Below are 14,374 nucleotides of genomic sequence, written 5' to 3'. Positions count from 1 at the left end.
TAGAGAATGATTGCTCATTGGGTATCAGCAACCCTTGGGGGCCTGGGGAGGCCTTGGTTATGATAGGAAGAAAACCTCCATTTATGCCATATTCCTACCGGCACACTCACTGATTTCTGAGGCAAATTTAAGTCAGGAGTGAGAGTGTCTTGTTATAATGAGTCTACCCTTCCTTTCTGGATGGTTCTCTAATTGTGTTTGCTTGCTTTTTACCTCCAATAAAAAATCAGATGAGAAAAATGAGGAAATAATGTGAATCTACCTGTTGATTTCCTTTCCATAAAATTGGCTATTAGTCATACAGTAGCCTAAAGGGGAAATCTGCAGAAACTCATATTTACAAGTTCTCTGTCTTCCTACGGAAGAAAGTGTGTCATTCTAGGGTCTGAATGTGATCTCTTGTTTACTGGGCATTTGGAAGCTGGCAAAAGCCAGCTATAAAAATACAGTTCCCTTGAGAGTGACAAGTGAGGAATATGAGGACAGGGATGGGACAAAAGAACAAGGAACAGGAGCTAACTGTGGCCTCCTGCTATGCCAGCCATGTGACATTTGTTGTGTGGCTTAACTGTCACAAGAACTGTGCAGGGCATGTGCTATTCTCCTCATCACAGATGAACAAACAAGTTCCAAGTTATACATGTAGTAGGTGTGGAGCAGGCATCTGAATGTGTCTCCCAAATTCATGGACTCACCATGGGAAATGAATTCATCTGTTAGATGAGAATAGATTTAATTTGGTATTAATAGTTATTAAATAACATTAAATGGCCCAATTTATAAACAGGATGAGAAAACCTGTAAGTCAATTGACAGTTAAAAAATATTTATTATGTCAAATGGCAGGTCCAACTGTAACAATTCAGTTTAAAAAAAGTTTCCCCGTTCCTGAGTTCAAAAATACAGCTGACCGAGTATAGGCTCGTGAAATGGGATCCGAGAATAAAAAACGAAAAGAGTACTAGATTTACGTTCCTTTTCCTTCTCAAAGGCACAATACTATTTTATATTGATTGTTAATTTTATGGTACCCTTTGAAAAAAGGTGGAACAGATATTATCATACCTATTTTGTAGATTGGGAAAACTATACCAAAAGGACTTAATTAACCTGTTGAGTCACTTATTTAGTAAATGTCAAGTAATATTAGCACAGAGACTCAGCTCTGTAGTTTATCATTAGGCTATTTGTTTCTATGGAATTTAAAAAATAAATATATGAGATCCTCAGATGTAAAGGAGCATTAATGAATTAACTAACTCCATAATATTTTTCAAGTGTTTACAATGTATCGGGCTTACAGGAACCATGGAACACACAGGAATATCTTGAGACTGTACCTGTCCTTAAGATTCTCACAAGCTGGTGAAGGGACAGGACAATCCATCAAAAACCAGTTTCAGTCCCTTTCTAAATTATTCTTTAATTAAAATCACTGCTAGAGGAGTGGTACATGTGAAAATTCAGAGGTGTTAAAAATCACCATGGGCTTCGGTAGGTGTCATGGCCAAAGGTAGAAGGTATGTTTCGTGTTGGGATTTGGAGACTAGAGAGATATATAAGAAGGATGAAGAGTAACCAGGTGAACAAAGGTGTACATGTGGAAAGGGACATAACACACTGAGAACAGACTGGAGGGTTTATTTGGGGGCAGAGTGGCAAACAGATTTGGAGAGAATGATCAGAGCCAGATAGTACAGGACCTCTAAGGCTCAGTAAGGTATTCTGTGCCTTATCCTATAGGCAAAGGGGAGCTATTGAGGATTTTTACACAGCAACATAACATAATGCAAGTATTCCTATAGCGAGATAAATCTGAAGAGTGTATAGTATGAATTGAGGGAGAGAAAAGAATTAGATGAGACAGAAAAGATGAAATAAAGTAATACATGTGAAATATCTAACACCATTAGTCCTGATGTCATTTTTATAATCATAAGACATGATAATTCAAATATAAAGCTAATGAGAGCTGGGTCCAGGGTGATGGTTACAAAGAGAGGAATTGATAATGAGAAAATCCAAGTAGCAAGAATCAATATGACCTGGTGACTAGTTGGAAATAGGGAGAAATGAGGGGACTGCTCTGTCCCTCACCTTATAAGTCTTTAATCTTCAGAACTTTCAGGGTATATCCTTTGTACTCAGTTAAGCATATGCAATAAGTCTCTATATTTTCTTTTATTTATTTTTAATTTAAAATTATATTTTATTATCAATTATGTCAGAGTAATAGATTCTCTCCATCAGGGATGAGAGATTTATATGGCATGACCCAAAAGATTTTTGGGGACAAATGACTCATAATACAGCCTTTATGGTCTCATGGTGATTTTAATGAAGCCAGACTTTCATGCAATAAAGAGAGGATTATTATTTCACTCCGGGATCAGGAGATGGAAGGCTGTAAAACACAAGGCTATTTTAAAAGCGCCATTAGAACATATAAACATAAATTAAGTTTCAAGGCTTAAAACTCTCAGGAAAGTTTTCTTACTATATGGAACACTGTATGTCTCTCATATTTTATCACTCTTAAAACTCATTACTGTGCCATCTTAGCAAGGGAATTATGGTAGAAAAGCAGGGTGAAAATAGGGATGGTGGAATAAGTAAAGTGTTTCCCTACAACTACTGGCCGTTAACCTGAGAATTATTCAATATAACACTCATTCATTCATTTAAGCATTTATTTCCAGGAGCTCTTGCCTTTTAGGAATTATGTTCTATATGAAAGAGACAAAGAGACAATTAAATCATATATGTGCCTTAAAGAAGCTTAGAGTTTACAGGGTAAGACAGATTAGTAAATGAAAATTTTACTTATACCTAAGAAGTTTATAAATACTGTATGCACACAAGGCTATGGGACTCGGGTAGAGAGGAGTGGAGGAGACAGAGCTGAATCCATGTTGGTAGGTGGGCTACAGGAAGAAGGGAAGGAGGTAATGGCTTCCAAGAGAAAGTGATGCTTGAATTGCCCTCTCCATATTCCTTGCCCATTCCTCACTTCTCCTGCTCACCCCAGGACCACTTCTCTCCTTTCTGGGTAATCCAACCAGAGCCTCTTCTTCTCTTACTACCTTTTACATGGTTGATTCCTAAAGGAGTACCTCCAGCTCAATCTACCTCTTTGATAAAACTCTGAAGTTAAGGGAAGAAAGGAGTGTGTGTGTGTGCCTAAAGGTAACCACCCAAGAACCGGAAAAATAATGTCTTGGAGACCAAAGGAAGAGAGAGTTTCAAAGAGGAAGTAGGCATTAGGGTTGGATGTGAAAAGAAACGAAACGTGTGCTTTGACTTTGGTGGTTAGACCATTGATATACTTGGCAAGCATATGTGAGAGAAACAGTGGATGCAGGACTTGAAGAAGACCAATGAGGCACCAAACAAACTCTGCTCATTTAAGACACATCTGAGCAAGGAAGAAAAGACAAGACCATAGGAGGAATTGGATTAAGGGAGTTTCTTTGATACAAATGAGAACCATTTTCATGTTGAGGGTATAGCATTAGCAAAAAGGTTGCAGTTGAACATAGAGGAAGAAATTTGATGGAGTAAGTCATCAAGGTTGGGAGGAAAGGACGTGGAGCCCTTGTGGAAAGAAGAGCTTTTTCCTGCTCTGAGACAGGAAGGAAGAGGGAGGTGAGGATGACCAGGGCGCAGGGAATCCACTTAACACTGATCACACACTTACTCTCTACAGTCGCCCATGTGGACCACAAAGATGAGCAAGACACCATCCCTGTACTCTCCTTTCTCAAACATTCACTTCATTTAAACGAATTAATGGATACTTAACCTTATGGTCCTTGTAATTCAAACATGCCCAGCAGTAGCCTACAAAGGGCAGGATGCTGGGAATAAGTACTCCCCGAAGGACTGAACCACTGACTTTGCTCAGAATTGGTGGTGCATGATGATAATAAAAATTAGTCAGACTTTCAGTCAGTTTTATGATCATCTTTAAATCATCTATAGAAAGTGACCCTCTTATCACTTTCATTTGAGCAGATCTTTTCTGCCACCCTGCCCTTGCTACACCACCAGTGCTCAGATGCCTGCTTCAAGGTTTCCCTTTGAAGCAAACATAAAGGCATGAAACTAATTTAGGTAACAAGAGTAAAAGAGCCTGAAGGAAGTGAAGTAGTCAAGTTTAACCCCTTCATATTACAGAAGAAGAAAAATGAGGCTCAGATAGGTGAATGATTCATCTGAAGCCACTCAATCCAGAAATGGCAGAGCTGGGTCTGGAGTCCAGTTCTCCTGACTCCTAGTTGGCCTTAGGGAGAAAGTCCATCTTGTCTACCTTTCCAGACTGCAGCCGAGACAGCAATTTGGTGGCATCCAAGTAAGAGGATGGTCCATGTAGACTCATGGATTGATAAGGAAACCAAAAAGTCTTTTGGGGGAGGAGGTAGGAAGAATGACTTGATTGTTCTCCATTTCCCTTCCATTATGGAGTCAAAGTGTTCTCCTTTTATAGAACTTTGGAGATCACTGCAACAAATCCCTTTCTTTTCACTTCATTCATTATTCTTTGATAATACTTTCAAAGAAATTTGAATTACCCACTTGGCCTTTTGCAGTTCTTAAAGCCCCAAACTATATTTTCTGAAATGATATATGGGGTGTGTGTGTTTGTGTGTGTATGTGCATGTGATGGAAAATATGATAAAAATTTGTATACATGATCTAAAAACCTAAGGCAACAACAAGGACAGTGATAGAAAATGAAGATCCAGGAAAATAAGTGGAGAACGAACCTGGGAGTGTACCCTGAGAAGCTCTTAGTTCCCCACTACCCTGATGTGCAATGTTGGATATAATATCAATAATACTTTAAATATAAACGTGAAGCTTCTTATTTTAAGACATACCATGGGAAAGCTTTGCTTAATATTTTGGGGAAGCAAAGAATTAGCCCCTCATTTAAACATTTTGCATATTCTAGTTTTCCTATTTAAATTTGCTTTAAATGAGAATGTATCAGTGTAAGTACATCACAAAGGCAGGTAAGGCAACAAAGATAATGTCATGAAGCTTGAGATATTTACTGTTTGTTTTGCTCAAAGGAAGCAGAGGGAAAACTTTATAAAATTTAATTTGTGGTATATACTCCTTCTACCTTACTACAAAGAATGTGGTCTTTGGTGGGAAAGACTCTAAGTTTATTTCCAGTCCTTCTATCTACCAGAGTTTTGATGACAATTAAACAAGATTAAATGATTATAGAAGTTGTCCTGTAGTTGAAGAAGACTCGGCTTGGGTCTATACCAGCTTAAGAAAATCAGATGTGACTAAAAGATTATTGATAACAGAGCAAGACTCTTTTAGGGGACAAGAAAGACTACTTCCTCCTGGTGTTCATTTGGTTAAGGTTAGGGTTCTACCCAATATGCCAATCATCTCTAGTTCTATCTTTTTCAGTTGGTGAATACTCTTTAAAAAAAAAAAGCAAGGAGGGACCTTCAAGATTGCAGAGGAGTAGGACATGGAGATCACCTTTCTCCCCACAAATACATCAAAAATACATCTACATGTGGAACAACTCCTACAGAACACCTACTGAACGCTGGCAGAAGACCTCAGACTTCCCAAAAGGCAAGAAACTCCCCACGTACCTGGGTAGGGCAAAAGAAAAAAGAAAACACAGAGACAAAAGAATAGGGACAGGACCTGCACCAGTGGGAGGGAGCTGAGAAGGAGGAAAAGTTTCCACATGCTAGGAAGCCCCTTCACTGGCGGAGATGGGGGATGGCGGGGGGGAAGCTTTGGAGCCATGGAGGAGAGCACAGCAACAGGGGTGCAGAGGGCAAAGCAGAGAGATTCCTGCACAGAGGATCAGTGCTGACCAGCACTCACCAGCCTGGGAGGTTGTCTGCTCACCCGCCAGGACGTGTTGGGGCTGGGAGCTGAGGCTTGGGCTTCGGAGGTCAGATCCCAGGGAGAGAACTGGGGTTGGCTGCCTGAACACACCTGAAGGGGGCTAGTGCGCCATGGCTACCCGGGAGGGAGTCCGGGAAAAAGTCTGGAACTGCCTAAGAGGCAAGGGACCATTATTTTGGGGTGTGTGAGGAGAGGGGATTCAGAGCACTGCTTAAACGAGCTCCAGAGATGGGTGCGAGCCACGGCTATCAGCGCGGACACCAGAGACTAGCATGAGACGTTAAGGCTGCTGCTGCAGCCACCAAGAAGCCTGTGTGCAAGCACAGGTCACTATCTACACCTCCCCTTCTGGGAGCCTGTGCAGCCCACCACTGCCAGGGTCCCGTGATCCAGGGACAACTTTCCCAGGAGAACACACAGCGCACCTCAGGCTGTTGCAACATCATGCCAGCCTCTGCTGCCACAGGCTCGCTCCGCATTCCATACCCCTCCCTCCCCCCGGCCTGAGCCAGAGCCCCCGAATCAGCTGATACTTTAACCCCGTCCTGTCTTGGCGAAGAACAGACGCCCTCAGGCAACCCATATGCAGAGGCGGAGCCAAATCCAAAGCTGAACCCCAGGAGCTGTGTGAACAAAGAAGAGAGAGGGAAATTTCTCCCAGCAGCCTCAGAAGCAGTGGATTAAATCTCCACAATCAACTTGATGTAGCTTGCATCTGTGGAATACCTGAATAGACAATGAATTATCCCAAAATTGAGGCGGTGGACTTTGGGAGCAACTGTAGACTTGGGATTTGTTTTCTGCATCTAATTTGTTTCTGGTTTTATGTTTGTTTTAGTTTAGTATTTAGAGCTTATTATCATTGGTAGATTTGTTTATTGATTTGGTTGCTCTCTTCCTTTTTTTCTAAATATATATATATTTTTTCCTTTTTCTCTTTTTGTGAGTGTGTATGTGTATGCTTCTTTGTGTGATTTTGTCTGTATAGCTTTGCTTTTACCTTTTGTCCTAGGGTTGTGTCTGTCTGTTTTGTTGTTGTTGTTTTTTAGTATAGTTTTTAGCACTTGTTATCACTGGTGGATTTGTTTTTTGGTTTGGTTGTTCTTTCTTTCTCTTTTTTAAATTATTTTTATTTTACATTTTTAACAGTTAAAAAAATTTTTTTAATAACTTTCTTTTCTTTCTTTCCTTCCTCCTTCCCTTCCTCCCTCCCTCCCTCCCTCTCTCCCTCTCTCTCTCTCTCTCTCTCTTTCTCTCTTTCTTTCTCTCTCTCCCTTTTCTTCTGAGCTGAGTGGCTGACAGGGTCTTGGTTCTCCGGCTGGGTGTCAGGCCTGAGCCTCTGAGGTGGCAGAGCCGAGTTCAGGACATTGGTCCACCAGAGACCTCCCGGCCCCATGTAATATCAAACAGCAAAAGTTCTCCCAGAGATCTCCATCTCAACGCTAAGACCCAGCTCCACTCAACAACCAGCAAGCTCCAGTGCTGGACACCCCGTGCCAAACAACTAGCAAGACAGGAACACAACCCCACCCATTAGCAGAGAGGCTGCCTAAAATCATAATAAGGTCACAGACACCCCAAAACACACCACCGGATGCAGTCCTGCCCACCAGAAAGACAAGATCCAGCCTCAACCACTAGAACACAGGCACCAGTCCCCTCCACCAGGAAGCCTACACAACCTACTGAACCAACCTTACCCACTGAGGGCAGACACCAAAGACAACAGGAACTACGAACCTGCAGCCTGTGAAAAGGAGACCCCCAAACACAGTAAGTTAAGCAAAATGAGAAGACAGAGAAAAACACAGCAGATGAAGGAGCAAGGTAAAAACCCAGCAGACCAAACAAATGAAGAGGAAATAGGCAGCCTACCTGAAAAAGAATTCAGAGTAATGATAGTAAAGATGATCCAAAATCTTGGAAATAGAATGGAGAAAATACAAGAAACATTAACAAGGACCTAGAAGAACTAAAGAGCAAACAAACAATCATGAACAACACAATAAATGAAATTAAAAATTCTCTAGAAGGAATCAATAGCAGAATAACCGAGGAGGAAGAACGGATAATTGACGTGGAAAATAAAATAGTGGAAATAACTACTGCAGAGCAGAATAAAGAAAAAAGAATGAAAAGAAATGAGGACAGTCTCAGAGACCTCTAGGACAACATTAAATGCACCAACATTCGAATTATAGGGGTCCCAGAAGAAGAAGAGCAAAAAAAAGGGACTGAGAAAATATTTGAAGAGGTTATAGTTGAAAACTTCCCTAATATGGGAAAGGAAATAGTCAATCAAGTCCAAGAAGCACAGAGAGTCCCATACAGGGTAAATCCAAGGAGAAACATGCCAAGACACATATTAATCAAACTATCAAAAATTAAATACAAAGAAAAAATATTAAAAGCAGCAAGGGAAAAACAACAAATAACATACAAGGGAATCCTCATAAGGTTAACAGCTGATCTTTCAGCAGAAACTCTGCAAGCCAGAAGGGAGTGGCAGGACATATTTAAAGTGATGAAAGGGAAAAACCTACAACCAAGATTACTCTACACAGCAAGGATCGCATTCAGATTTGACGGAGAAATTAAAACCTTTACAGACAAGCAAAAGCTAAGAGAATTCAGCACAAGCAAATGAGCTTTACAACAAATGCTAAAGGAACTTCTCTAGGCAGGAAACACAACAGAAGGAAAAGACCTACAATAACAAACCCAAAACAATTAAGAAAATGGTAATGGGACCTACATATCGATATTTACCTTAAATGTAAATGGATTAAATGCTCCAACCAAAAGACACAGACTGGGTGAATGGATACAAAAACAAGACCTGTATATATGCTGTCTACAAGATACCCACTTCAGACCTAGGGACACATACAGACTGAAAGTGAGGGGATGGACAAAGATATTCCATGCAAATGGAAATCCAAAGAAAGCTGGAATAGCAATTCTCATATCGGACAAAATAGACTTTAAAATAAAGACTATTACAAGAGAGAAAGAAGGACACTACATAATGATTAAGGGATCAATCCAAGAAGAAGATAGAACAATTGTAAATATTTATGTACCCAACATAGGAGCACCTCAATACATAAGGCAAATGCTAACAACCATAAAAGGGGAAATCGACAGTAATACAATCATAGTAGGGAACTTTAACACCCCACTTTCACCAATGGACAGATCATCCAAATTGAAAATAAATAAGGAAACACAAGCTTTAAATGATACATTAAACAAGATGGACTTAATTGATATTTATAGGACATTACATTCAAAAACAACAGAATACACTTTCTTCTCAAGTGCTCATGGAACATTCTCCAGGATAGATCATATCCTGGGTCACAAATCAAGCCTTGGTAAATTTAAGAAAATTGAAATCGTATCAAGTATCTTTTCCAACCAGAACGCTATGAGGCTAGATGTCAATTACAGGAAAAAAATCTGTAAAAAATACAAACACATGGAGGCTAAACAATACACTACTAAATAACCAAAAGATCACTGAAGAAATCAAAGAGGAAATAAAAAAATACCTAGAAACAAATGACAATGAAAACACAATGACCCAAAACCTATGGGATGCAGCAAAAGCAGTTCTAAGAGGGAAGTTTATAGCAACACAATCCTACCTCAAGAAACAAGAAACATCTCAAATAAATGACCTAACCTTACACCTAAAGCAATTACAGAAAGAAGAACAAAAAAACCCAGACAGCCTCTTCAATAAGTGGTGCTGGGAAAACTGAACAGCTACGTGTAAAAGAAAGAAATTAGAACACTCCCTGACACCATACACAAAAAAAAACTCAAAATGGATTAAAAACCTAAATGTAAGGCCAGAGATATAAAACTCTTAGAGGAAAACATAAGCAGAACACTCTATGGCATAAATCACAGCAAGATCCTTTTTGATTTATCTCCTAAAGAAATGGAAATAAAAACAAAAATAAACAAATGGGACCTAACAAAACTTAAAAGCTTTTGCACAGCAAAGGAAACTATAAACAAGACGAAAAGATAACCCTCAGAATGGGAGAAAATATTTGCAAGTGAAGCAACTGACAAAGGATTAATCTCCAAAATTTACAAGCAGCTCATGCAGCTCAATATCAAAAAAACAAACAACCCAATCCAAAAATGGGCAGAAGACCAAAATAGACATTTCTCCAAAGAAGATATACAGATTGCCAACAAACACATGAAAGGATGCTCAACATCACTAATCATTAGAGAAATGCAACTCAAAACTACAATGAGGTGTCACCTCACATCGGTCAGAATGGCCATCATCAAAAAATCTACAAACAATAAATGCTGGAGAGGGTGTGGAGAAAAGGGAACCCTCTTGCACTGTTGGTGGGAATGTAGATTGATACAGCCACTATGGAGAACATTATGGAGGTTCCTCAAAAAACTACAAATAGAACTACCATACGACCCAGCAATCCCACTACTGGGCATATACCCTGAGAAAACCATAATTCAAAAAGAGTCATGTACCACAATGTTCACTGCAGCACTATTTACAATAGCCAGGACACGGAAGCAACCTAAGTGTCTGACAACAGATGAATGGATAAAGAAGATGTGGCACATATATACAATGGAATATTACTCAGCCATAAAAAGAAACGAAATTGAGTTATTTGCAGTGAGGTGGATGGACCTAGAGACTGTCATACAGAGTGAAGTAAGTCAGAAAGAGAAAAACAAATACCTTATGCTAACACACATATATGGAATCGAAAAAAAAAAGTTCTGAGGAACGTAAGAGCAGTAGAGGAATAAAGACACAGATGTAGAGAATGGCCTTGAGGACACGGGGAGGGGGAAGGGTAAGCTGGGACGAAGTGAGAGAGTGGCATGGACATATATACACTACCAAATGTAAAACAGATAGCTAGTGGGAAGCAGCCGCATGACACAGGGAGATCAGCTCCGTGCTTTGTGTCCACCTAGCGGGGTGGGATAGGGAGGATGGGAGGGAGACGCAAGAGGGAGGAGAAATGGGGATTTATGTATATGTATAGTTGAATCACTTTGTTATACAGCAGAAACTAACACACCATTGTAAAGCAATTATACTCCAATAAAGATGTTAAAAAAAAAAAAAAGCAACATGTAGGGGGATCCTGAAAAAACTCTTACCTCTCCTGAAGTCCTATGGGCTTCATTTTGAAAGGAGAAGGGCAGACAGAGGTGGTGGCTTTGATCTCAGGAGTGTATTGGCCTTGAGGGTCCACAACCACATTCAGTACCTTTGGAACCTGCTCAGGCTGGACCATACTGTTGGCTGTCTTGGCCTCAGACTGTGCTGGCTGTAATGCAATGGGTGATAGGTGGATCTCCTGATTTTTCTCTTTATCTTGTCTCAGGGAAAGCTGAAATTTTTCTTTTAATCTGTAAAGAATCTATAGAAGGAGATATAAAGGGTTCCTGTCACATTTTTTCATGTTCAACACCAAAGTATGATCTCCTCTATCCCAATCTAGAAGACAAACCAAAATAAGGTTTGATGATAATACAAGTAAGGAAAGCTTTCTAGGAGGATTTCTCAGTTTTATGGTATTGAGGATTTTCCTCAAAAAGATATGCTATTTGTTTCTAGTTATGGAGCACAAACATATTAAATATACACATACATGATCTACTCTTCAAATACAATTCAAAAGCAAATATGGCTAATTTTATAAAAGTGTCAGATGTCAGTTTGATCACATGTAAGCTCTTATTCAAAATGACTGAAATGGAAAACTTATAGAAGGAATAGCCATGAAATGGGGGCTTGTGACATGTATAGAAACAGAGATTTGTATCCAGTACAACATGTAAGAAGAAAGTCTTGCAAAGTATTAACTAAAGAATAGTAATGCTATAAGCCACAATTTCTTAATGTTGGTAAATATCTGCATTAGTCATATATTAACTTGAGTATCTGGTAAATACTTGAAAAAAATTAAATTTAGGATATGTGTCAAAGAATAATTTGGGCAACCAGCATTTTCTTTCTTATCCCTTGCTCCTTTAAATTTTTAATGCATGTAGAAAAACCGCAAAAGTATCATGTTCCTTCATTCTCAGAGCTCTTTCTGGAATGGCTAATTCAATCCAGAAAACTTTTAAACTTTTAAAAGAATTAGACTGACTTTGCTGGGACACTTCAGTGGACCAAACTGTGAGGCGAGCTAAGTTTGTCCTTCCTGTCTCCAGTCTTCCCTTTTTATAAGCCTTTTCCCCCCCTTTCTCTCCTTTCTTTTAAAAATACTTATTAACTGTTATATTTTTAATTTATTTTATTTTTTCCAGTTTTATTAAGATATAATTGACATGTAACATTGTACACGTTTACAATGTACTGCATAATGATTTCGTATTTTTTCTCTTTTCTTGATAGTAACTCCTTTACTCCAGTTCCTACAGAGAGTAGATGTCCTTGTGTTTCTTCAAGTCTGTTCTCAGGGAGGTGATTTGATAAGTTATTCACATGAAGTGGTGACTCAACCTGTAATCTGCAATTATAGCACTGATGACAGTAGCATCTTAAAAAAACCTTAGGCCAATCAAACTCCTTGTTTAATTTCTGGAGTCCATTAGCTGAATGACTGTTATTTTAGGGGAGAGGACAGTCCTGGCACTTGTCAACCACATTTACTCTAACTAGTCTTGAGGCTAATTTTTTCTTTCCAATTGCCTTTAAATTCTAGTCACCTCTATATTTGAAATCTACTGAAAATATATAAGATCGAAATATATATATTTTCTTGTTAAAGGATGAACACTGATGAGAATTTATTTCAGGAAAATTTTAGAAAATATTTGTCTGGTATTCTCAAAATATATTGGTAAAAATCAGTCTGTTTGACAAAATATGATTATAAAAAAAGAATCAGGATGAAATAAAAACACAACAATCTAAGATGAGAAGGTATCAGACTGAGATTAAGAAGAAAAGAATTCAAAGAACTGAAAACTCAGCAGCAGGGTGTAAATCTTCTTTTAAGCAATAAAGAACAGAGCTGACAATGCAGAAAATACAATCAGTGGTGGATATGGCAAAGTTGAGAGACTGCCTGGAATTTATAGCAAAGGATAAACAAATGAAGATGAAAACGAGAAAAGACGGGATATGGATGTCAGAGAAGAGTCATGGTAAATAATAAACAAGAATAAATGAGAGGGAAGCAAGTCATTCAAAACTATTTTTCAGTGCCCACTTACTTTATGCCTTGTGTGAGGTACAGGGTATTCCGTTGTGAACAAAATAGAGTGTACCCTGTTCTTATGGAATTTAGGGATATGGAATGAAAAAAGTTCTTAGTTTTTTTTTTTTTAAAGTGTGTCAATTGAAAGAAGAGTAAATGTGAGAAGAAAATCGAGCAATTTTTGTGACTTGAGAAAAAACGCACATTACCGAGGATGCATGAACCCCATACCTAGATAAATTGATGTTCATGTGAATAAAGCCAACAGAAAGAATTTCTCAGATACATAGCATCTCAGAAAATATATTACCTGTCTACCTTTCTCGAAAAATTTTACTCAAAATCATGAGAAATATGACTCAGAATGAAGAACTGAAGAAGTAGAAACTGTAATATGAAAGGGAGCTCTGGAATTATTTAAACACAGAATGAAAATGAAATTTAATTATGTCTCAGTTCCAACATCTCAGGTTGTAATAACAATAAAGAAGTTTGAGGAAGGCAGAGAAATAAAAAATAGGGGTGAATGTATGTTAAGTGACTTTTTAGTTAGGGATACAGAGGGAATGGGAGTTAGAGCGGTCACTAGAGGTCCTTCTGACCTAATTATACATTAAAGAAATTGCAGTCTAGCTAAATAACGTTTAGCTGCTGGTCCAAAGTCAGCAGTTAGCCGTGGCAGAGCCAAACTCAAAGGCAGCTCTGCCTCGCAGGCCTGATCACTTCCCACCCCTTACATGCCCTTCGCCACACCATCCTTCTTAAAGATTGACTCTGAAATCACATCGGCTGCCGATGTGATTCTCACCACTGGGTTTCAACAGCACCAAATCTAAGAGTATATCTTTTGTACATTGAAAGCTCTCTTTAAGGAAAAGGACTCTATGAACATATAAGGTGTAACTAGATATGCATATTAAAATACTGAAGATGAATACCCTTACCCTGTGCATAATGCTTAAGGATGGGGAGGTGTTTTCCAACTTACTGCTTCTTTTCAGTTTCTATAACCCTCAAAAGGCAGTTTGCCGCCACTCTGCACAAACAAAAACCACACTAGAACAATATCAATCAGATGACACAACTGTGTTAAGCTAAATACCTAATTACTAAAAGATGAGGCAATTCAAATTTAAGGTGGGACAGCTTTTTATTTTTTAAATTGTAAGCAAGTTATTTTCCTGAATGAGAAAAACAGACATATCTGTAACTTTACAAAAATATATTTAATAGAAGATAATGCATATATTGTATATTCTAAG

At 38.7% G+C, this 14,374-nt stretch overlaps 1 protein-coding gene across 5 annotated transcripts in view; it reads right to left on the bottom strand.

Moving 5' to 3' along the window:
• PTPRR (protein tyrosine phosphatase receptor type R) overlaps positions 1-14,374 on the bottom strand; it is a 381,027-nt gene that overhangs the window by 88,700 nt on the left and 277,953 nt on the right. For all 5 annotated transcript variants that reach the window (XM_061206587.1, XM_061206588.1, XM_061206589.1 and 2 more), the window contains one exon: positions 11,059-11,321. In XM_061206587.1, the coding sequence (XP_061062570.1) occupies positions 11,059-11,321 (263 nt within the window). The remainder of the gene's footprint in view (positions 1-11,058; positions 11,322-14,374) is intronic.

This window comes from Eubalaena glacialis, chromosome 11, assembly GCF_028564815.1.
Source record: "Eubalaena glacialis isolate mEubGla1 chromosome 11, mEubGla1.1.hap2.+ XY, whole genome shotgun sequence".
Classification (NCBI taxonomy): Eukaryota; Metazoa; Chordata; class Mammalia; order Artiodactyla; family Balaenidae; genus Eubalaena; species Eubalaena glacialis.
This window is presented reverse-complemented; position numbering and strand designations above follow the sequence as displayed.